We start from the raw sequence: 23,883 nt of genomic DNA on the forward strand, positions 1-23,883 counted from the left end.
TTTATTCCAAAAATTCATCAGACCTTGGTCTATGAGCCTCCCCTCCCGTTTTTTGAGGGTGAAGAGAAAAAGCGCTCACCTGTGTTTTTTTTAAAGAGCTTGAGGAAACAAGAGATCCGAAAGTGTACTGGGGAAGGGACCCTCATTCATGACCTCGGAGTTGAGTGTATACACTTTAATGTTTGATCAAAAACTTTCGAGGGTGGAGAGGCGGCAAGTAGGGCCTCGCTCTGCGATGACTTCAGATGGAAAGGCCACTGTGCTGGCTGCACAGTGACCGAGGAGGGGCTCAGTTCCCAAGACGAGTGTCAACCGCACGTTCCCAGGGTCAGAGCTGCTTCACTTAGCAGCTCAGCAGCCAGGCCACAAAAGGCCCACCCTAAAGCCGGCACAGCCAAGGTACAGAGAGGGGGCGAGGGGGCTTCTGTCTCCTCCCCGTGCTCACAAACAGGCCTGGCACAGTGACAGAGAGAGGGCGCGCTAGGGCGAGGACAGTGCATCCTGCGAGCTGACTGCATGGGCGAAGCTGTAGGGGAGCGTATCTGCACGGCCGTCCGGCGGGGAAAAGCTCCCTACTGGTCTCCAAGGACCCTCGCCGGTCCCTCGGCGGCAGGGAGAACGCAGTTTCCACCTCATTCCGTAAACAGTAACCAAAGACCACAGCAGCCATCGCAGGTGCCAACGGAGGGAGAGTTGGGTTTAGCGTTGCTACCGGTTTATAGGCAAGAGTCACACACGAGGGCAACCTGGGGCTTTCTCCAGGAAGCTGACTCGTGCGATTTGGGGGTTTGGACACCATGCGTGCAGAGAAAAGACCACGTGAGGACATGGTTGAGAAGGTGGCCATCAGCAAGCCAAGGGGGGCCTCGGACGAAGCCCGACCTGCTGACTCCCTGATCTCGGACTCTTGGCCTCCAGGACGTGAGAGAAATGTAGGCCGTTTAAGCCACCCAGTCTGCGGCATTTTGTTACGGCAGCTGAGCAAAAACAAACAAAAAAACCCAACAAAACCCCAAACGGCTGCCCTTTGGAAGGCTGCACACTTCACGTGTGCTTCTCTGTACCTTTTAGAGCCCACAAGGCGCCCCGGTAGCCGTGTGCCCCCAGAAACAATGCCGTCTTACAGAGCGCGCGGGGAAGAGCGGGCAGCAGGCAGGGCAAGGACGCGCAGGGAGCCGGCAGTTTCACTCATCAAAACCTCAGGTCCAAGCCGCCCGGCTGAGACCCCGGAGAGCCGAGGGGTGATGCCCGCAGAGGTGCTCCCACCGTGTCCCGCCCCGTGGACTTCACGTCGGTGCTTCCCATGTCCTAGCCCAGGTTTCCTACCAGGAAGGTGGGCATCATGCCGCCTTGCCTTCTGGGGGCATCTACATGCCTACATAGGTCCCAGAGCCAGGAAGCAGACATAGTCCTCTATTAGGGTTCGATCGGCAACCCCCCCCCCCCCCCCGTGTTCCTGGACATCCTCAGGAGAGACGCCAGAGAGTCCCAGCCTGGCTTGTTCAGGCTCAAAATGCACCAGGTGTCAGCAAATGCAGCTCCAGTCTCACGCAGCCTCCTCGCGAGCTGCCTTCTGCGGGTGGTACAGACATCTGTCCACAGGTTTCGATTTTGGGCCAGAAATGAGGCCATGTGAGCAGGGGCGGTATCCCCAGGGCCTAGAACAGAGCCTGGGAATACTCACTGGGACCAGCAAAATTCTCATGATCAGAGTCACTTCTTGGGGTTAAGGCATGAAAGACCCCTGTTGAATAGTCACGGAGGGGCCATACATAGTAAGACATCACCAGCCATTAACACCTCTTTGTGACTTCATCAGAGTGGCCTCAGAGCGCCCTCAGCCCCTTGGGGACCAGGATGGGCGGCTGAGTTCTGGTGGGAGAAGGAGTCACCGTCTGTGGGCAGAGAGGGAGGGGGACAGCACAGACGGGTGTGTTGCATGGGGAGACATGGGCGACAAAAAGAATAAAAAAGAATAAAAGATTTCACAGGGACACTGCTGGACAGTGCAGAACCAGCCAGACCTCCCTATCAGTCACCTTTTGTCCGATGGGCCCGATCGTGAATGTGAGGGCCAGGCCCGTTGGCAGACACACGTCCCGCTGGGGGTGCGGAAGGAACTTGGTCCCGGAGCTGGCCTGGGCCTGGGGCCATGAAGTTGGGTGTGCAGGGATGAATACACGGCTAGACATTCACCTGTCCCAGGAAAGGGGAGAGTGGCTGAAGTGATTGGCACTCAAGAGGTGGGGCTACACCCATGCTCTCTGCCAATCCACTGCCCACTGGCTCCAGACTCCTGACACCACTGGGGGCCAGTTAGAGACATTCTGGGGGAAGCAGGGAGACAACATGGTCATGTGACAACAGCTAAGCATGAGGGTGGCCTCGGCCTGTCCACCACGGGCCCGGCGCGCACAGGCCAGCAGGGGAGCCCGGGAGAGGCTGTCTGGCCATCCACGGTCCGAGGAGGGGGCGGGGTCGGGGTTGGGGGTCGGGGGGGTAGGCGGTGCGGCTCAGCAGGGGGAAGACGACATCTGGTCGTAGTCGGGGCACTTGAGCAAGGCTGGGTAGTTGCTGTTCATCTGCAGCGAGGCGTCGCTGGAGATGTCGGAGGGGCTGCGGCCCCGGACCCAGGCGTCCGGGTGCAGGAACTGGCCCGAGTAGTCGGAGCAGTTGCTCAGACGCGGGCGGTAGAAGCCGGGGTGAGGCCTGTACATGTCCTCGGCGGTGTACCTCTTCATGAACAGGTACACGGACATCACCCCCGCGCTCTGCAGAGAGAGGGAGCAGAGGAGAGCTCACCGCTGGGGGCCTGGCGCCCACCGGGCTGCAGAGGCAGTGCCCCGCGCCCCACCCAGCCTGCGGGGGCGTTACCTCCGTTAAGAGGAAGGAGATGGCAGCGAAGGCAAAGGACCAGCCGTACTTGTAGCTGAAGTAGGTGTCCGCGTCCTTGGTCCGGTTGAGCATCTCGTCGTTGATGCTGGAGATGTACAGCACCAGGCCCACCACCAGAGAGAGGCCTGGTGCAGGGCGGGTGCTCAGTGAAGGGCCGCGGGGTGCGGATGGGGCACCCACCTCCCCTGGGGTTCGGGACGGAAGCCCGGGCCTTGTGGCGACAATGCCCTCGTTTTGGAGGTCAGAGAGAGCAGGCGCTCTCCTCCCGAGACCCTGTTCAGACCGTTCCCTCCTAGAAGGCAGAGCTGCAGTAGGACAGCCCCCGCCTCCATTTGGTTTGCGAGCTGATTTTGGGGTGGTGAACACACAATGCAATACACAGATGACGTGTTGTGGAAGTGTACCCCTGAAACCTATGTAATTTCATGAACCAATGTCACCCCAATAAATTCAAATAATAATAATAATAAAAAAGAAAACAAGCGCCCTGGCCGGCCGCCTCCCGAGCCATGGGAAGCCCGCCGGTTCTCGCCCTCCTGCCCTCTAGGATCACCTGTCAGACGTAGATGCCTGACCCACCTGCGGACATCCTGAGTCACCTGTGGGCGAGGGCGTCTTCACCGCTCCCCAGGTGGCCTAATGTGAAGGATGGGTGAGAGCCACTGAGCCAGCAGGGGGCTCTGGCTAAACCGAGGAATAAGTTAGGCCCCCTGGGCAGAGGCAGCAGCCTCCGATGCCTGTCTCCAGGGGGAGGAACGACATCATGGTGCAGACCAAGTGGCTCATGGTCTGCCCAGCCCACCTGACCCCTGGGTGTGGCCTGTGGAGATGGTTGGGCAGAGAGGCCAGGAGAGTTTGTCCAGATCCCGGCAATCGTTACGTCGGTGGGGCCCAAACTCCTGGTGCCGTTGTGCCAATGGCTGCCTCAGGCACCGGGCCCATCAGTGAGTGACGGTAATCGAATCAGGACATAACTAATTACTCTGTTTTGAGCTATTCAGTTTAATTCCATTTATGTGATTAAACTAGGGCCTCTTGAAGGATGACTGTTTGAGGAAAATCAACGATTCAAGACTTCCTTGGCACTTAACGCGTGTTTGCATCGTTGGGGGCCCAGGGGACCCTGTCCATCGCTATCATCAAAACAACTTCCCGGGGCCCGGTTCTCCTCCCGCGGCCCGGTTCTCCTCCCATGGCCCGGTTCTCCTCCCATGGCCCGGTTCTCCTCCCATGGCCCGGTTCTCCTCCCGCGGCCCGGTTCTCCTCCCATGGCCCGGTTCTCCTCCCATGGCCCGGTTCTCCTCCCGCAGCCCGGTTCTCCTCCCGTGGCCCGGTTCTCCTCCCGCAGCCGGGTTCTCCTCCCGCGGCCCACTGCTGAAGCATCTCAGGTGCCTCAGAGCTACGGCTTAGCCTTGACTATCGCCAGGTTCACAGAAAGGGAAAGAGCTTCACCCGGGTCCCTGCCTCTTGGACGAGGTGGCAGTGTCACCTGCAGAGGGTGGGCTGAGCTCGCTGCAGGTGCCCAGTGAATGCGTGCTGGATGGATGGGCAGACGGGCAGAGGAATGAATGGCTTCACGGACGGAAGGATGGACTTCCCGGAGCAGAGCGGTGTAGGAGTCAGAGGCCCAGGTGCACGGAAACAGCACGCTTACCCGAGAGGATGAAGAAGATGCCGGAGACAAAGGCCAGGATGGTCCTGTGGGGGCGGATGTGCCCGATGTTGCTCAGGATAAACCCAATGAACATGAAGAAGAGACTGACCAGAGGGAACGGTGTGGCCGAGCGAATCATTTCTGACGGAGGGGACAACGGGACTCTGTCAGCCTCCAGGGGCCTTCCTCGCTGCCTACCCTCCTCAGGCGAGCCTTCCTGGCAGGGTCTGCCAGCTGGGCCCCAGAGCCACACCTGCAGGCCTCCCCGGGCTGCGGTGGCCTGGGACCTCCCAGGGCTTTGTCCCTTAGCCCTTGGCCTGTGGAGTCTGTGCTAACCCAGGGGGAATTGTACTGCAAGGGCACTCTAGGGGGTCAGAACCAGCTCTGGGGGGCCAAGGGCCGGAGGTCAGTCTTGTTGGGGGCCAGAGGGCTTGCTTCAGTACCCTGAGTACTATGGTCTGAATGACTGTGTCCCCCAAATTCATATGCGATGGCATCAGGAGGTGGGGCCTTTGGGAGGTGCTGAGGTCACGAGGGTGGGGCCCTCACACTGCGGATTAGTGCCCTTAGAGAATGAGGCCCCACAGAGCTCCCTCACCCCTCCTGCCGTATGAGGACATAGCAAGAGGGCCCCCACCAGAACGGACCATGCTAGAGCCTTGATCGTGGATGCCTAGTCTCCAGAACCGAGAGAAAGACATCTCTGATGTTTATCAGCTCCCTGGTCTGTGGTATTTTGCTCTAGCAGCCCAACCAGAGTAAGATGCTGGGTACGGATGCCCTCCCACTCGCCTGGGTCACAGGACTGGGACATTTCGAAACCTGTCACCACCCCTGGATCAATAATCGACAGTAAGTCCCGGTGAGCTCAGGCCGGCACCACCAGCTGAGTCTGAGGACTTCAGCTCCGAGAAATAAGCAGTCACCCGTCCCTCCCCTCCGCCGGGCTCTGCCCTGTCTGCCCAGGGCCCAGGTCGGGAAGTCTGAGGCACCTACTCAGAACGTTGACCGTGGACTCGGACGTCAGCTGGCTGTTCATGGGCATCACGTACTCTATGGTGAAGCAGCGTCCGCGCTCCTCACCTGTGAAGACAAGGACCCTGTACCTTTCCGGGTCCTCTGGAAGGTGGGTTTGCAGCATCGCCCACCCTGCAAACTGGTGGATGCAGCGACGCTGAATCAAGGGGACCCATTCACCTCCCGAACCTCCATTCCCTCGTGTGCAGGGTGGGAACATAGCCAGTCCTGCCTGGCAGTGCTGTGGGGCATGGAGATCGGTGACGCCCTGGCTCAGGCACGGAGGGCACCTCTAGCCCTGAGCGACGCCAGCCTCCCTCAGCCTGGAGGTCACAGTCACCTTCCGGGTGGGAGGGCCCAGGTCCCGGGAGCCGAGAGGCCTTGCTCAAACGGACACTACACGCCCGGCTCCAGGTTGGGGTGGGTCCTGGTGGCTGCAGGGACACGGCCCGGGTTCATGAGGATTGTCCGGGGGAACCGCTCCTTCCGGCGGGGCCTCTCCTCCCAAGGTGGGGCAGGGGGCTCCCGGGCAGGCTTTCCGGGGCAGGGCTGCCCGCCACCCTGGGCCCTTACCTGCGAGGAAGCAGACTCGCCACAGGCCCGAGTGCAGGGACATCCTGACCTCCGTGCTCTGGTTCTGGGGCAGGACCACGCCCTCCTCCAGGTACAGCCAGTAGTCGGTGCTGACGGCGATGCCCAGGAGGCCCAGGCCGCACACGGCAAAGACGCTGCTCAGCAGGGTCAGCGCCTTCCTCCCGCAGGCGCTCATCTTCCCGGACGGACGGTCAGGTGGGCGGCCTGCGGCCGTGGTCCCGCCAGCAGGGAGCAGGCTCTGGGGACAGGAGAGGGGCTGGGCACTCGGGCAGGAGCAGCCAGGGCTCCGGGGAGGCCACGATGAGGGGCCTTGGGAGGTAACTAACGCGAACCCCACCTGGCTAAGCGGGTGAGAACAGACCAACAGGCCGGCTCTCTGGACACCAGGCCACTGGTCAGAGGTGCCGCCCTCTTCCTCCCCCTGCCAGGAACTCACAGCTTTGTTGCCAGGATACAAGGGGCCACCTTGTCCTCTGTGGGAGTGCCCCTGCTAGATAACATGATTCATTCATTCATTCATTCATTCACCCAGTAATCCATGGTGCCCAACATGGGAGATGAAAAGACTGACCGTGACACTGTCCTTGACCTTGAAGACGTCCCACCTAGAAGGACCAAGGCACCCACAAAGCAATGGGCATACAGCTTGATGGGGAATCTGCCCGAGAGCTCAGGCGCAGGAAGAGGGGTGAGGGTGAGCTCTGCTGGGGCTTCTCGTGTGGAGGACTCCGAGGGTCCCGTGCACCCCGGCAGAGCCGCGGGGTCCGGAAGGGGAGCGGCTGAAGCCTCGGGAACAGGCAGAGGGCAGAGCAGGCTTCTGGGGAAGGTGCCTTCCTCCTGGGCTGCGATCAGTTGTAGTTCTAAAGGAGCCAAAGCACAGTCCAAGGTCAAGGGGCCTCCTACACCCACCGCGTTAGGAGCCGTCTGACTCTCGCCTGCTCAGCACACAGTATCGGCAGGAGCCAGCTCTGAACCAGCCAGAGAGACGCCAGGGGTCTGTTCACGGTGAGCCACAAGCATGCCTGTGGATCCCTGCCAACGCCAGGCACTGGGCTCGGAGCTGGAAGCCCCGAGGAATAAGGCAGATGGATGCTGACCCCCCCCCCCCCCCGTTTCCCCCACGGAGCCCACAGCCCAGCGCAGGGCTCTGAACACTGGCCGCCATGGAGAATCACCAGGGAGCGCCCAGCTATCCCCACCTGGGCGCCCCTCCCAGCCACCCTGGGGCAGCTGGGCTCGAATGAGGGCGACGCGCTTCCCAAGTGCTCCCACGACCCTGACGTGCAGCCCGGGCGGAGAACCGCTGGCCCAGGCCGTGTCCTCGCCGGGCCGCAGCGTCCCCTGGGAGCCGGTTAGACATGCGGCCGCTCAGGCTCCCCAGCTTTGTCAACGGAATCCGCGTTGTAACAAGACCCAGGGGAGTGTGTACCTGCTCAGGTCTGAGAACCGTGCCAAGCAACCGGCGGCAGGGAGCCAGGACGTGATGAGCCCAGAGGAGGGTCACCGAGGGGGGAGCTGGAGGGGACAGGCAGAGGGTGGGGCCTGGGCACTCGGCGCGCCTCCCCTAAGCGGCCACGCCTGCAACGTTGTCAACCCTTTGCCGTAACGCGCAGCCAGAGATGTCGAAACAGGATATTGATGTTCCGGAGAGCATCTGGTCCCAGGTGCTGGGAGACGGAGACACCTGCGGTGACCAGGGGTCCTTCAGGGCTTGGGGTCACACCTCGGCTGAGGCACAGGTGCATCCTGGCTGAGCCAGCGGAAAAGGGACAGAAGCCACACTCACGTGGGAAGCGCCTTGAAGAATCTCACCGCACATTCGTAGGTTAAAGCCTCGGAGAGTGCGTTTAGCTGCACTCATTCCAGTGTTTTCCAAGCGTGTCTGTCCACACAATGGCGTCTTGTTCTGGGAACCCACTTTGGGAACCAGGCTGTCCCCCACGAAGAATGACGAGGCCTGCCTTGCCCGTCCCCCGGCCCCCCAAAGCTGCTGGGAGATGAAATGGCACAGCAGCCAGGCCAGGGCTTTGGGAAGTCGCAAGCACGGTGCTGGCGTGAGGCTTGTTATTCAGCAGCGATGGGCAGATAAGCTCGCGTTCCTGTAAGCGCCCGGATCGGGGCTTCTGAAACATGACAGCTAGCGACCGGCCGGGGCTGAGCGCCGACTTTAATGATAATCTTGGCAGCGAGACAACAAAAACCTTGGCTCTTGCAGGCTTGGGAAGATGAAAGTGGAGAGGAGATTGGATCTGAATCCCCAAATGCAAGAAATAAAAGAAGCGGCCGGAGATGACCCACCGAGCTCTGTGACAGCCGAGCGTGAAGCCCGGAGGGGCGTGGGAAAGGGGGAAAGTCCTTCTAGCGTGCGTGGCCAACTTTCAGAACTCGGCCCAGAGTGAAGAGTGACACCCCAACTCATCACACACGTGTCGTCATGCTTCTATTACGAGATCATGTTTATTTACAAATAATGTCAGGGCCTCACAACAACCCCGTAGGTAGGTAGTGTTAGCCCCATGTTGTGGATCGGGAAACTGAGGCTCAGAGATGGTAAGGAGCCTGCAGGAAAGTCCCAGGTGGGTGGCAGACGGTGGACTGAAGCCTAGGTCTCGTCCCACAGTCCATGCTCTGGCTCCACCATCTCCCTCCTGAAGACATCAACAGCGCCAGAGGTGTAGGGGTGAAGTGACACATCCGCGGGGTCATAGGGAATCTAGAACCGTATGTGATGTAATAGTTGGAAGACGGTCTTTGTAAACGGCCAGGTGTCACCGAAGGGCTGTTTCTTTCTTTTTATTTTGTCAGTCCTCAACTGAGGGTATTTTTTTTTGTTTTTGTTTCATTGCTTTCAGAGAGAGTGGAAGGGAAAGGGTGGGGGGAGAGGGAGAAGGAGAGAGAGAGGGAGAAGGAGAGAGAAAGGGAGAGAGGTATGGAGAGAGAGATAGAGATAGAGAGGCAGAGAGAGAGAGAGAGGAGAAAGAGAGACACACATTGACTGGTTGCCTCCCGCATGCACTCCCACTGGGGCAGGGAGTGGACCTGAAACCCAGGTATGTGCCCTTGACCAGGAATCAAACCTGAGACCCTCGGGTGCACAGGCCAACGCTCTAACCACTGAGCAACACCGGCCAAAGTTAAGGGCTGTTTCTTGATCCTCCCGGGCTTCCTCTGGGCAGTCCCCGGGCAGATCCCCTCCTGCGCCTCCTGGAGGTGCTCTCTGACTCGGCATTCCTGATTCCGAAAACCACCTTGCAGGGTGGGGAGACTCACATTTCTCCCAAACCACATACAGGAATGTCCAGGTCCAGAGGGAAGAAGAACCGAGGCCACCCAGCCAGGAGGGACAAGAGTGTGAGCGGGTCCTGTGTGGGTGCTGGTCCAGTGCGTCTCTCCCTGTGCCGCGGGGAGAAGCATCAGGCAGCGATGACAATGACCTGCCGGCCCCATTCTGCAAACACCGTTACTCGCATCTTCGTTCACTGCCTTCCTGACTTTCTTCTGATGTAACTGCATCCGTGGCCCCCGTGTCTTCCGTCGGTGGGAGCAGGGATGGGGTCCCCTTGGAGACGCCGACTGGTCTGGGATGAATTTCTGGTTCCCACATCATCAGGCTTCGGTCCAAGTCTTTGCTTTTACGTGGTTGCGTCTTTCCCCACGAAAAGCCCCATCCGCCACCTACCAGGTTCATCTGAACTTTCTGACGGGGAAGGCAGGCGCTTTTTAGAAGCTGCTGCCACCAGAGCAGATGTTCACGCGACACGTAATAATGAACGAGTAAAGCTGGATGTAAAGCCACATGCCTCACAGGAATCCCGCTGGGAAAAAATTCATACGCTGGGAAGAAATAAACCAGAGCGTGGACGGTGGACACTTCCAGGTCATGGTTATTTGATTTTCTTTATCACGTTCCTGTGCGCGACAAAGCCGCTAAGAGGACGTATGATTTCTATACCCAGAGAGGAGAACAAAGAGAGAGTCATCCATTCAGGGATCTGCGGCCTCGGGCAGGCGCGGGGCCCCAGCTAACCCCTGGGCTGGAGCTGCTCAAAGGCAGTGGTATCCTTGGTAGTATCCTTTGGGGCGTGGGGCCCAGAAGGGGAAACATGGCAGCTTTGAGCCTTTTCCGATGATGATTACCAGGGTGCATTACCTCCACGTATTAGCTTGTTAATGACCAGGAATTAACAGTTGCTAATTATCACCCGTGACTAGCAATTATGGAAAAAGGTCTTGTGGAGAATTAAATCACAAAGGGCACATTTCCCTGCCCGAGCCAGTAACGAGAGGACTTCAGTGACGTGCTTAGGTGCTCAGTGACAGGTGAGGGTACGGGCGTGAGTGGGAGCCCAGTGACAGGGCTGGACAGTAGTTTAACTGGAGAGAAGGAGAAGGAGGAAGGACAGTGCAATGCAGAACGCTGACCTCAGCTTCCTCCCGGCCCAGAGGAACCTGCTCCTGTGAGCTGGTCTAGGGACTCAGCATGAGCAGGATGCTCCCAGCAGGACGAGCCGGTGACCGTCAGCCCCCAGTGGTCGTATGGCCCTGCCTGCTGTCCACCGTGCTGAATGCCGTTGCATTCTCAGTGGCTAGAAAGGGACCACGAATTCCTTGACACTCCTTCCCATTGAGAGGTGGGGTCCATGCACGTCCCCTCCCCTTCAGTCTAGGCAAGTTTGGGACCGCTTCGACCAATAGCGTGCACTGAAATGGTGCCATGTGACTCCTGAGGCTGGGTCATAAAAGGAGGTGCCGTTTCCACCTGCTTCTCTCCGAGCTCCCTCACGGGGAACCCAGCCCCCATGTAAGAAGTCCGACTCCCCCTGAGATTGCTGTGCCTTAGAGGAGGGTTCTCAAACTCAGCCCCATTGATATCTGGGGCCGGACAGTTCTTTGTTGTGTGGGGTGTCATGGGAGTGCAGGATGTCAGCAATACTGCTGCCTCTGTCCACCGGCTGCTGGGAGCACCCCCGCTGTAATAAACAGAAATGTTCCTCTGGTTGTGAACACTGGCTTGGAGGCCATGCACAGGTGCTCTGGTTGAAAGCCCAGCTGGGCTACCAGCCAACAGCCAGAATCAGCTGCCAGCCATGGGATCGAGCCATCCTGGACTTCCAGCCCAGTAGAGCCTTCGGATGACAGCAGCCCCAGCCAACGTCTGATTGCACCTGCGTGAGAAACCCCAGCAAGAACTGCCTAGCTGAGCACTTTCAAAATTCCTGACCCACAAAATCATCAGCAAAATATATTAGTTGGTGTTTTATACCATTATGTTTTATTTAAGTTTTTAAAAAATATATATTCTTTATTGATTTGAGAGAGGAAGGGAGTGGGAGAGACAGAAACATCAATGATGAGAATCATTGATTGGTTGCCTCCTGCATGCCCCACACTGGGGATGGAGCTTACAACCGGGGCATGTGCCCTGACTGGGAATCGAATCGTGACCTCCTGGTTCTTAGGTTGATGCTCAAACACTGAGCCATGCTGGCCAGGCTTATACCATTATGTTTTAAGGTAATCTGTTATATAGCAGAAGTTACCAAAATAACTGTATTACTCATGTATTAGCATCTTCTTCTAACTGCCTAAGTATGATATAAACCCGAGGTGTGATCATTGAGAATGTAGCTTAGTGGTGGAAGGTCTGTGGTGGAAGGTCTGAGGGTCATAGCTTAATTCCTGGAATTTACAGCTATGTGGGGAAGTTAGTGGCACATGGGCCTTGGGATCAGACAAGTCTGAATGAGAATGCCAGTTCTTTCATTCCACATCCTGGGCAAAGCACATGACCACTCTGAACCTCAGTCTCTTCATCTGAAAAACAGGGATAGCTTCTTAAGGGTTCTTGTGAGGGTTTACGAAAGTGTCACTGGGGAAGGCTGGGCCACGGCGTGCCAGCTCAGTAAATGCTGCGATCAGAAACGAACACAGCTGACACCCAAAGAGCAGTGAACAACAGGGTGGACGTGAGAGGGCGACTGAGTCCTTAAAGGAACAAAACGGGCCAGACTTCCTCACCACGATCCAGCTCTCTAATCTCCCTCTCATCATGGTGGTTGGTCCCTGCAGAACTTTCATCGCCCTCCGCCCAGTCCCCTTCCAAGTTTCAGCCTTCCTGATCCCCTCACCTCCATATCCACAAAGGCTTTAGCTTGGAGAGACTGCAGGTTTTTCTCACTTGAGGAGCTGGACTGCTCTGCATCATGACGTGAAGGGCATTCAGCGCCGCAGCTCACGCAGGAGCTCGCAGGCCACGAGGCTGGGACTTCATTTCCTGGCTCCGCGTGACGAACGCAGGTTGGGCACCAACATGCATCGAAGGCTCACAGGGTACAAGTGTTAGAACAGGACAGAGAGGGATGATGATGACGAGGAGGGGGGTGCTAGTGGCCACTTACTGGGCCCGTGTGTCTACTGAGCATCCACATAATCAATACACTTCCATTAGTTTCATCGAGAGGAAGGGAGAGGGGGATAGAAACACCAATGATGGGAGAGAACCATTGATCGGCTGCCTCCTGCACACCTCCCATTGGGGATTGAGCCTGCAACCCAGGCGTGTGCCCTGACCGGGAATCATACCAGCAACCTCTGGGTACATAGGTCGATGCTCAACCACTGAGCCACGCCGGCCGGGCCAGCTTCCTCATTCCCATCCGATACCCTCCCGGCCAAGTCACATTATGATTATGTTTTTACAGAGGAACCCGAGGATGAAGACATGATGGCCACCCAGCTCACAGCGACAGATTTGATTCAGCTCCGGCTCTGTGCTTCCCCTGCCGCCCGGGCAGCTACGGAGACCAGCCCTCAGTTCCACTTCAGAGACATTAAAAAAAATTCTGCCTCCTCTCTTCAACAACACAGGGGTGCGATTTTGATGTTGAACATTATCCTTAACCAAGGGCATATATGATGTAAAATATAACTAAATAAGGAGCCCTAAGACCATTCCATAAGTCTATGAGTTTGAGCAAACGTGTCTGTACCTTGCGCCTTCTGTCCTTCTGACCTGTGAAGTCCACCAATCCCTGCCCTGCTATCAGCCACGAATAGTACAGGTCACCCTCCCCCCTGCCCCCTGAGTCACACATCGGAGACACCCGCAGCCGAAGGCAGGCAGTAGCAGATGCCCGCCCAGCCCCTGACACCAGCCCCAGGGAGAGCAGCCACCCCCAGCTCCACCCCAACACAAAAGGATTTTGTTTCTGGAGCATTTGCTTTCGAAAAGGCAGAGTCGCACGCTTCCTCCTTCCTCTCGGTCCCACTTACACACCACCGCACCGCACCGCCTCCGGTGACAAGAAGTCTTAATCGCCGGCAATTAGAAGCCTACCCTGCAGCTGCCTCCCCGCTCCCGCCTCCCGCAGCGCCCGCCCCGCCTGGACCAGGAGTGCTCCCGGGCCCCGGGGGCCAGGAGAGCCAGCGAGAAACGGAAAACGACTTCCTGCCCTGTGTCTCAATGTGTGGACAGGAACAGTGCTCAGACCTGATCGGATTGTGGTGACACGGGCCATCTATCAGACCCAGGCCGCAGAAGCCGGCGGGGAGAGCGGGCCCGTGGCCTGTCCTTTCCTGGGACCCTGGCTCAGGGTCTGCTGCTTCTCCGTGTCCCTCTGTCCCCACCCGGTTCCTGCCGGTTGATGTTTATTGGATCAGGAGGACTCGTGCCAGGAACTGTTCTAAGCAATTTACATGCATTAATTCACTTAATCCCCGAAACAACCCTCTGTGGTTGTTATTAAATGAGGACGGTACCGGTACCTTCTTCCAAGGGGGGGTGAGGATTAAATGAACCAACGCGTGTAACCAGCTTAAAATAGGGGCTCCGGCCTGATGCACAGTGCATGCTCACAGTCATCTTAACTGTGGTCATTATCTCCACTTTACAGATGGGGGGGAGGTCCCCCGCCATTTGGCCAAGGCCACCAGCTAGAAAGTGGGGGGCTGGGATGGGAACCCAGGGGAGCAGAACTGCCTCTCGTGCCTCTCATCCCGAGAAGCGGCAGTCGGTCCGACAGGGTGCTGAGCTCATCACCGTGGAAACTCGCGCTTCCGGAGAGCGGAGATTCCTGACTGTCGAAGGGAAAGCGCTGACCTAATTTTGCCCGACCTCCGCAGCCTCCTGCTTGAGAGAATAGGGCCGAAGGCTTTGTGCTCTGGTCTGCTTGGCCCTTGGATCACTCGGGGGGACGGACACACCAGGTATTTTTCACATGAAACAGCGCGTGAGGAGGAGGCCTGGGCGGGAGGAGCGAGGAACCGAGCCTTCCCCCCGGACTCCGAGCTGGTCTTGGTTCTGTCCGAGCCCCTCCTCCACGCTTGGAGTTGGTATTTGTGTTTCAAGAGAGACGTTTCTGTTGCTGCCTATCCTTCCTTCCGGGAGGAGGGACGGGGAGTCTGGGAGGGAAACGGGCCTGGAAGGCGCTCGAGGCCAGCTGGGAGCCTGCAGAGAGCACCCACCCCCCCTTCCAGAGAATCGCTGATACATGAGGGTCTGGGGAGCTGATCGATGGGGCCTGGCCAGGTTACAAAGCGGCGGACGTGCCTCTATAAATACCTCCTGTCCGCCCGTTCCTGCCTCCAGCATATCCTGCCATAACTCAGGGCTCTAATGGTCCGCAACACACGCCCAGGCCTCCCCCCTCTCCACCCCCGAATCCCTGCCCCTCTGAGCCCCGAGCCCTGGGTCAGACAGAGAGCTGGCCAGGAGGCTGTGGGTCCAGGAGCAACGCCCACAAGCCCAGCGTCCAGCCCTCCCAACGCCAGTGCCAACAGGAAGACGAGGTGCCGGCCACTCAGGGGAGAGCCTGAACGAGGGCCAGGAGAGAAAAGCGTACGAGGGCCCCCGTGTTCCTCTGAGGAGCCAGTTCTCCACACGAGGCCTCCTGCTCCTGCACCTGCACCTGCCCCCACGACTTGGGGTGCAATGCTGTCCGGGCCACCCCGCGACCCCAGGGGCCTGGTTCTGAGCATGCCCACCTCGTGAGTGGCAGGTCCCAGGGCACATGGCAGCGTGAAGGTCCACGGGCTCTCTCAGGCCTGGAAGCTGGCCCAGCGGCCCCCGGAGGGTCCTGCTGCTGCCCCACGCGTCCGTGTCCCAACAGATGCTTCACGGCTCTTGAGAGAGGAAGTCAAGGTGCTTACGATGTTTGCAAAGAGGCTTTACTGCCTCCCGACTGGACGTCGGGACCAAAGACCTGGACAGGGAACCGAGGGCGCAGGAGGAGCGTTTCCCTGTTCACCAGCCCCCCAGGAGAGGGTGGTGACAAAGATGCTGCTCTCTCTGCTTCTCAGCCGGTGACAGCGCCCCGCAGGCCCCAGAGCCGCTGGGCACGGAAGGGCACTGCTCTGGAAAAGCAGCAGAGGCAGGACAAGTGTGAACCTCAGCCCGCTGTCACCTCCACGGATGCTCGCGGCTCAGGCCCCTCCCGTCGGGGCTGGTCACCAGGGGCCTGGGTGTCCGGCTTCCATCCTGCCTCTGCCCAGGAGGGGGCGGTCCTCGGGCAGCTGGCTCAGCCTCTCAGAGTCTCACCCATGATTGGTTCTCATCAGTGATTGGTTCTCACCCATGATTGGTTCTCATCAGTGATTGGTTCTCACCCATGATTGGTTCTCATCAGTGATTGGTTCTCACCCATGATTGGTTCTCATCAGTGATTGGTTCTTTACAGGGCAGCTTCTGTGACATGAAGCAGGTGGTGAGTTCTCCACCAACCTTCGTCTTCATTCCTGGATCCACCCAGGAGGCTGACCCCCGCGTGGAAAACACTCAAACACCCAGGGTAACAAGATGATGCTGGTGGGGTGGGAACGAGGGGGGAGGAAACTTGAGTGCATCTCGTTTTATTTATTTATTTATTTATTTATTTATTTATTTATTTATTTATTTATTTATTTATTTCTAAAATATTTTTATTGATTTCCGAGAGGAAGGGAGAGGGAGAGAGAGATAGAAACATCGATGATGAGAGAGAATCACTGGTAAGTTGCCTCCTGCCCTTATCTTACTGGGATGGAGCCCGCAACCCGGGCATGAGCCCTGACCGGGAATCAGACCGTGACCTCCTGCAGGTCGCCGCGCAACCGCTGAGCCACGCCAGCTGGACTGCGGCTCGTTGTAAAACCAGCCTGGATAACTGCCTCCCAGCTGAACAAGGCAGATTTCCTAATGTTAAACCACTCTTGCATTCCTGGGATGAATGTTGCTTTCGTTGTGATATGCAGTATTATAAATAAATTATAGGTCGATCTCATTCATGAATATAAATACAAATGTCAGTTTAACATTCTATTGATGACATTTGTGTTTATATTCATGAGACTGACCTATAATTTTTTCCACTGTCCTGTTTAGTTTCACCATCAAGGTTATATCAGAACCACAATGAGATACCGTTACACACATACTAGAATGGCTAAAAGGAAAGAGATTGACAATAGTAAGTGTTGACAAAGATTTGGAGCAACTGGAGCTCTCATACATTGCTGCTTTAGAAGGCAGTTTGCAGCTCCTTGTAAAGTTCAACATGCCCTTGCCACGCAAACCCAGCAATCCCACTCTTAGGTGGGCTTCTAGCCTCCTGTTCCAAGAGGCGTCTCAGCGGCAACGTCTGGCCTTGCCAGGGCCCAAGGCCACATCCTCCTGTCCCTGGGCGGGCATTACCATTTCAGGCTTGAGCTACTATGGCCAAATCTGGGTCCAGTACCTCCTGGTCCTCCTTGGTGGCAGTTCACCTGCTCAAGGCTCTGGGTTTGAGGGAAGACTTGCTTCAGCCTTTCTTAAGAGTCAGCTGTGGATTTTAAAACCCCCTTACATGCTGGTAGGTGAACGGGCGTGCATTAGCTGAGTTCACTCTGTTGCTGAAACTGGACGTGTCTAATGCAGTCCCTACTTCTCACCCCCCACTCTTTCCTAGAGGTGGTACCAGAAATCTCTAACCGCCCCCCCCCCAGCATTCTGTAGCGGGGGGGGGGGGGGGGGGGAAGACCGCCTCTTTCTATGCTTCTGAATTCCCAATGTGCCATAACCAGCACAAGCTATTTCTCCAATGGGGGTGTGTGCACATACGTGTGTGCGCGTGCGTGTGTATACACATTTATGAACTCTAACTTAAAAATTAACAAAAAGTGACCTATATCTATATCTATATCTATATCTACATATCTATATCTATATCTATATCTATATCAAACTTTTTGAAACCAGAGCAGCTTCAGGGAGAGGGAGGCTGCCAGTGAATTCCCTCTGCTCTCCTGGGATGGCCCTCCCTGCTCCTTCCTGGGCAGACGCCAGCCCGCCCAGGCTTTGGCCATGCTCTATTTTTATTTTCCTTATTTAACTGTGTCCAATACACACAGCTAAGTGGGGCGCTCCCTCCATAGCTGAATGGACGATGGCCTCCATCTGCAAAGGTGCAAGTCACATGGAGCTCCGCAGGCTGCTAAGGGTGTGGGGTGGGGGGTTGTCCTCAGGGCCCCTCCCCCTGTCAATCTCAGTCTGAGGCAGAGAGAGCAGGCAGGGGGCTGCCAAGCGGGGAGCACAGGAGTGAGTGAAGCAAGCGGCGTCCAGTCCACGTGCAATCTGCTCTCAGGAGCTGAGCGGCTCCTGGGGCTGGAGGCGGGCTGTCGACTTGCTTTCTCACCCCAGTTGGCTTGTCTACCATTCACTGAACTCAGCTCCTGGCCAGACTGGCTGGGAGCTGTCCTGAGACCTGCCTCCTGGTGGACGAAGGGGTTTTATTCTTCTACCTCATCCTTTCTTAGTCATTTGATTCTAGACCTTCACAGTGACCTAAACGGCACCTTCTGACCATTGACCCCATGAAGGTTGCACATCCAGGGCCTAGAAAACAATGGGGTGAGTCATCAGAAGCGCATGCTGATTGACTGCATTGACCTTGACCCCTGGCATTCACAATGCTTTACCTTGGGGCCTTTCATCCAGGCCAGGAGTGGCATGACCCTATGGATGGCACGACCCTATGGATGGCACGACCCATTCTGCAAGTGAGGAAACTGAGGCTGGGAGAGGCATCCTGACCAGGGAGCTGGGATGGGACCTGAACTTGTCTTCTGAGGCTGAGTCCTCAGCCTGTTTCACCCCATTATCCCTGCCGAGAGGCAGGTGCTTTCCCAGGTGGGCCCCTGGGAACAGACTCCGGGGGGCCACTCAGCCAGGAAGTGTAATCCCCAGGTCTTGGGGTCAGGGGGCACCCTGGGCTGATCCGTGCTGGATCTGCCCCTCCCCAGGGTCGGAGGCGGGAGGGCTGCTGCTTTCTCTCTGCCTCCCGAGTGCAGGGCAGACTGCCCGCCTCCCTCCTTGGCTGCCTCTACCCCGCTCCCCGCACTCACCCCTCCCGGTGTGTCCACAGGCCCATCAGGTGATGAGTGTTCCTCATTCTTCCCACAACAACACATCCATCAGGAGGGAGACAGGCCCTCCGCCCGGAGGGAAGGCGGAGGGAGCCCAGGAAATCAATAACGGAGGACAGGGCCTCTGTACGGTGCCTGCCTCCATTGTTTCCCGCTGCAGAGGCAGGGCTGCATTCTTGTTCTAATTGATCTTGAAGCCGGGCGAACCCAGCGGTGCCTCCTTCATGGCTGCTGGCACTTGGTTGACAGCGGGCTCTCAATCGATGCGCACGGGGCCACCCATTTAGCTGATGTGGGTGCCCGGGCTCCTCTCTGCACACAGCGCGGGGGCCGGACCAGCAGGGTCGGAGCAAAGGTTACCAACTTGGGGGGCGGCGGGGAGGATGTGGGAGAAGGTCAAAGGGGAAGCCAGGGCCCCAACCACAGCCCCAACCTCATCTCTCCTGCACACAGAGAGATTCCTACTCGCCTCGGGCTTAAATACCTTCAAAGCTGAGCTGAAGCCCCAGTGGTGCAAACAGCATCGTCAGCCAGTAACACTTCAGTCTGAATTTACAGAGCCTTGTCCTCCCTGGGGACCTCACAGCACCGGTCTCGGGGACACGGTGAGGCACGCATGAGGCGACGCTTGCACAGGTCCCAGCCCACACCCGTGCTGTCACCAGCCGCTGTTCAAGCCGCGCTCTGGCGAGTGAGGTACACAGGGCTCGACACAGCTCCTGGCACACGGCAGCCGTCCCCCTCAAGTTTCCGGAAGTGTGCTGTGGGAGGGGGTACAGGGGTGCCTGGAAATCTGGAGCCATGTCCTGCAGGAAGGTTTCAGAGAGGGGCAGCGTGAGGGTGCAGAGGGCCAAGTGGGGCCCGGGCACCACCATGCGCCTGCCACGGCACTGGGTGCTGGGACTGGGACTGGGGTGGAGGCCAAGCCCAGCCCCTGCCCTCAGAACACCGCGTGCACAGGGGCTGAGGCCCCAGCCGGGCGCCCTTCCCTCCGTGAACCAGGGGCAGCGATGCCTTGTGCGCTGGACGGGTGGGCGGCCTCGGTGCTCTGCGCCCGCCAGCCCCGCAGCACCTGGCGTGCTCCTTCTGCAGAGCAGGCGAGGCTGGCGGAGGCATCTCGGGCCTCTGGGATGAGGGGTGAAGTGAAGGTCACCCAGCGGGGAGCAGCCGGCTATTCTGGGACCAAGTGAGATGCACACAGGAAGTCACCTGCCTCCCAGGGCAGCGGCTGGGGTGTGTGGACGTGTCACCCCGTGGGGAAGGCAGTGTTCCTGGCCGGCCGACACGCACTGCCCAGGGGCGCCAGGAGGGTGCCCCCCGCACCCTACGCGGTGGGGCCTCTGTTTGGAGAAGAGGCCGTGATGGGTGGTGGAGTGCCAGGGGCGGTCGGGAGCCAGAACAGAGTGGGGTTCTGTGAGCCCCGAGCCTCGGACCCCGGAGCCTGGAGGAGGAGGTCGGCAGCCTAGAGGGCAGAGGCCCTGGCTCAGGCTCTGCTACCACCAGCTGTGTGGTCCTGGGCACGGTGCTAACTGCTCTGGGCCTCCGTGTGCCCTAAAGCACAGGTGACCCTGGTTCAGAAGGCTCTTAGGAAACGTGAGTTTTGGTGAGAATGTGGGGAAATCGGTGCCGGGAATGTAAGAGGGTGCTGTGGAGGACAGTTCGGTGGGTGGTGCCTTAATAAGTTACCCACATAATTACTATACGAGCCAGCGATTCGGCTCCTAGGGGTGAACCTGAAAACCCTGGCAACAAGGGTTAAAACAAATACTTGTCCTTGGATGTTCACAGCAGCATTATCTGTAACAGCCAGAAGGAGGAAATAACTCCCGTGCCCATTGACCGAAGAACGGATGAACACGTGTGGCATAGCCACACAACGGAATATTATTCTGCCGTCAAAAAGGAACGAAGCACCGATACGGGCTACAACGTGGGTGAGCCCGGAAAGTACAACGCTAAGTGGAAAAGCCCACAGGTTGTGATTCCATTGATACGAAATGCCCAGCACAGGTGACTGCATCGGGACAGGAGGCAGATGCGTGGCTGCCAGGGACGCGGCGAGGAAGGAATGGGGAGTGGGTGCGTGCCCCTTGGGGCGAGGAAAATGTCCAGGCACTGAGTGGTGATGCTGGCACAACATTTGAATGTACCAAATGCCGCTGAATTGTAGGCTGTATGTATGACGGTTAAAATAGTAGCTTTTACGTTGTATTTTTACCACCGTAAAAACCCCAACAGATTGCATTTATTTATAGCAAAGAATATGATTCACCGCAATTTAAGGAGTGCATACCAACGATGTATGCGTGTAAGCCATTACGGGAGCGTTGGGGAGGCAGCGGGGTGGGGGTGGGGGTGGAGAAGCCTGGGTGTGAAGTGCTTGGACACAAAGTCACTGCTCAGTGAACCCCAGCTTCCCTCCCAGCGGCTCCTCACGTTGGGGAACTGCCTCTGCGGACCTCGCCCTTTCACGCAGCCCATCGTCCCCCACCCGAGAGGCAGGCGGGGCAGGTGTTTAGGGTCTATGGTTTCTGCCCTCGGGCAGGTGGGTGAGTCTAGGTCAGGATGTGGAAGTCCAGATGCCTGGAGCAGGGCCACCTCCTGCTGGACTGTGACCCGGGCAGCCTGGCCTCGAACTCTGGGGACGCGAGGAACCCCCGCCAGACCACCCCGCCAAGCGAGCACAAGTTTCCCTGAGGTCACACGGGGCCGCTCCTGGCCACTTCCTTTTCCGGCCAATTCATTCCCCAACGTCCTGCCACAGCCAGGAACTGCTTCAATACCAAGAAAACAAAAACAATAAGCAAAAAGGCTCGTTAGAAATTAAGTCCCCTCTGAGCCTTTTCTCTTCCTGCTTGATGCCTGTCTTCCACAGGGGCCAGCCTCAGGGCGGCGAAAGCTGGTTCCCTTGAGCATCAGAGAGGCCTGCTCTGCCACCTATCAATCACATACTAATTTAGGCCTCCGAGCCTCAGTTTCCTCATCTGTAAAATGGGGATAACACCTGCCACCCTAGTGCAGAAGGGCCCGGTATAAACCAGAAGCACAGAAGGGATGAAGCTGTCATGAGCCACCATCTTCTGGAAATGGCCCAACATCATTCTCTTTCCATTTGCCTGACGTGTGGGACTCGAGACCATACTTTAGAAAGTGACTCCCTGTTGGGTCCCCTGTCTCACTCACCCTGTGGCCTGCCAGCCCGCCCTGGCCCCTGCCCTTTCTCCAATCTCTGCACTCGCAGCCCGGGAGTGGTCCCTACAGTCACACACAGCTGACTGGTCCAGAGGTGGGCCCCCGACCTAAGCGGGTTCAACCCCACTCCCCGCCGTGGGGAGGGCCCATGCTCTTCTTAAGATCAAACCAACTGCTCGTTCCCGTGGCCTGTGGTCTGCCGAGGACGCCCCCACAGGGCCCTGTGGCTGGAGAAGCTGTGAGAGACGGGGTCCTACATCCTCTCGTTCTGATCCCAGGTTCTCATGAACTCGGACCTCGAGGCCCATCCTTGCGCTCCAGGACGTGCCTGGGGCCTCTCTGATCAACTCCCTCTTCTGCTTGAGCTGCGCTGAGCAGCAGGAGCTCCCAGGCTGTGGTCCCTGAGAGCCCTGGGTTCGAATCTCACCTCTGCCACGTAGTAACTGGGAGACTGTGGTTGGTTACTCAGCCTCCCTGAGCCTCAGGCTTCTCATTCGTAAAGTTTCTTTTATTTGCAACCAAAAAACACCACCCAAACCCCACTCACTATAAACCCCTCCAAACAATGCTATTATTGTTTCCAGGTTACCAACAGGAAAGCTGAGAGAGAGAGAGAGAGAGAGAGAGAGAGAGAGAGAGAGAGAGAGAGAGAACAAGTGACTTGGTCAGGGTCCCTGGCAGGAGGTGGTGACAGAAGTCCTCAAGGCCGGCCCACGGCCATCTCGCTGCCTGGCCTCGCTCTGGTGGCAGGACACTCCCCCAGCCCTGGAATCATTTTTATCCTTCACAGATGTCCTCTGCGGACCACCAGTGTCCTCTGTAAACCTCCAGCATCCTCTATGGACCAGCGTCCCCTGTAGACCGCCAGCGTAACCCCTCTGGCAGTGGAGGTGAGGGCCGCAGCAGGTGGGTGGGGGAGGAAGGTTGGGGAGAAGAATCTGGGGCTCCCCTGAAGCACCCCAGGGAAGGGGCGCCCTCTTCTGGCCTTTGCTTGTTGTGCAATGAGACAGCCTTTGATTTCTCTGGGAGACTTGGGTCCAGATTTACTCCCAGAGCCACGGCCCTGTCACTCTGGAGGCTGTGGCTGGACGCTCCCAGAGGGAGGGGCTGTTTTAGTCCCTGAAGCTTCCCTGAGCCTGGCACACAGTAGGTGCCCACAACGCGTGTGGAGAAAATGAATCCTCTCTCCCATCCCATCCTTTGTCTGCCAAGGGCCATTTGGATATTGATAACACCATTCATGGGCCATAGAAAACGATCAGCTTAAAAATTAGCCTGCTGTACTTGGGCCGACGTTCCCCACCCCTGCCTTAGCATATGGGAAAGAGTGCCCCAGAGAGGAGTGGGCCTTGCCCAGGGGTCTCCGGGCGCCCACTGTAGGCCAGGGAACTCCTGTGGCAGCCCCCCAAGAAGATCTGTGTGCAGGGTGCTTCGCTGGGCAGGTGCAGAAGGAGCCACCCACCTGTTGGGCATTGTCTCAGGCGAATCAAAGGTTCTGGCAGTGGGGACTTGGGCGTGTTCTCTTGGGTGGGCCCTGCCTGGCACAGCCAGAGGGCTTGGGCATCCCATCCTCCCATCAGATCGCAAACGCACAAGGACACACCAACGGGGCAGATACACACGCCTCCCGAGGGGCCTCACACACTCGCCAGCACACACGACACACCCGTGTGCCGGCATTCCCGGGGACTTCCTTCCTGGGCGCCCCCATCTCTGCAGTCCATCCCCAGGGCAGACTCCCCGCACACGGAGGAATAAAGGGGTTCGACTGGCCATGATCGAGGGGGTGTCTGCAGGCCTCAACTCTCTGGGGTAACTTTTAAACCCACATTCCCAGTTGAGAACCTATTGCTGACGGGTATCGCTTGGAAAGTGAGACCCTGGCACTGGGTCCATTGACACCCCCTTCGAGTCTCAGGGGCGCAGGGGTCTCAGAGTCTTGGTTCTGTGCCGGCCGCCCCTGTCCTGCTCCAGCACACAGCGATCTGCAGCTCTGCCCGCTCAGCTCCCAGGAGAGGCCGGGCCAGCCTCCTTGGACGGACGGGCAGGGAGGCAGTGGCTGGAGGAGAGCGGTTCTTCCTCCTCGGCTCTGGGACCGGAGAGGAAAGGGAGCGTTGAACTTCCCGTGACCTCCCGAGAGGCTGGCCTTGAGCTCA

At 57.9% G+C, this 23,883-nt stretch overlaps 1 protein-coding gene across 1 annotated transcript; it reads right to left on the bottom strand.

The window, feature by feature from the left end:
• Positions 1-2,513: 2,513 nt before the first annotated feature.
• Positions 2,514-6,335, bottom strand: CACNG5 (calcium voltage-gated channel auxiliary subunit gamma 5). The gene is made up of 5 exons (XM_008149402.3): positions 6,140-6,335; positions 5,546-5,632; positions 4,550-4,690; positions 2,875-3,020; positions 2,514-2,771 (listed from the first exon to the last, which is right to left on the bottom strand). The coding sequence occupies exons 1-5, from the start codon at positions 6,333-6,335 to the stop codon at positions 2,514-2,516; spliced, it is 828 nt and encodes a 275-aa protein (XP_008147624.2).
• Positions 6,336-23,883: the final 17,548 nt, after the last annotated feature.

This window comes from Eptesicus fuscus, chromosome 20 (genome assembly GCF_027574615.1).
Source record: "Eptesicus fuscus isolate TK198812 chromosome 20, DD_ASM_mEF_20220401, whole genome shotgun sequence".
Lineage (NCBI taxonomy): Eukaryota > Metazoa > Chordata > Mammalia > Chiroptera > Vespertilionidae > Eptesicus > Eptesicus fuscus.

Coding starts and splice junctions, on each gene's coding strand:
- CACNG5 (XM_008149402.3), bottom strand. CDS start 6,335: ATGAGCGCCTGCGGGAGGAAGGCGCTGACCCTGCTGAGCAGCGTCTTT. Junction 5,633..6,139: donor GCGAGTCTGCTTCCTCGCAG/GTAAGGGCCCAG, acceptor TTGTCTTCACAG/GTGAGGAGCGCGGACGCTGC. Junction 3,021..4,549: donor CATCTTCTTCATCCTCTCGG/GTAAGCGTGCTG, acceptor GCCCTGCACCAG/GCCTCTCTCTGGTGGTGGGC.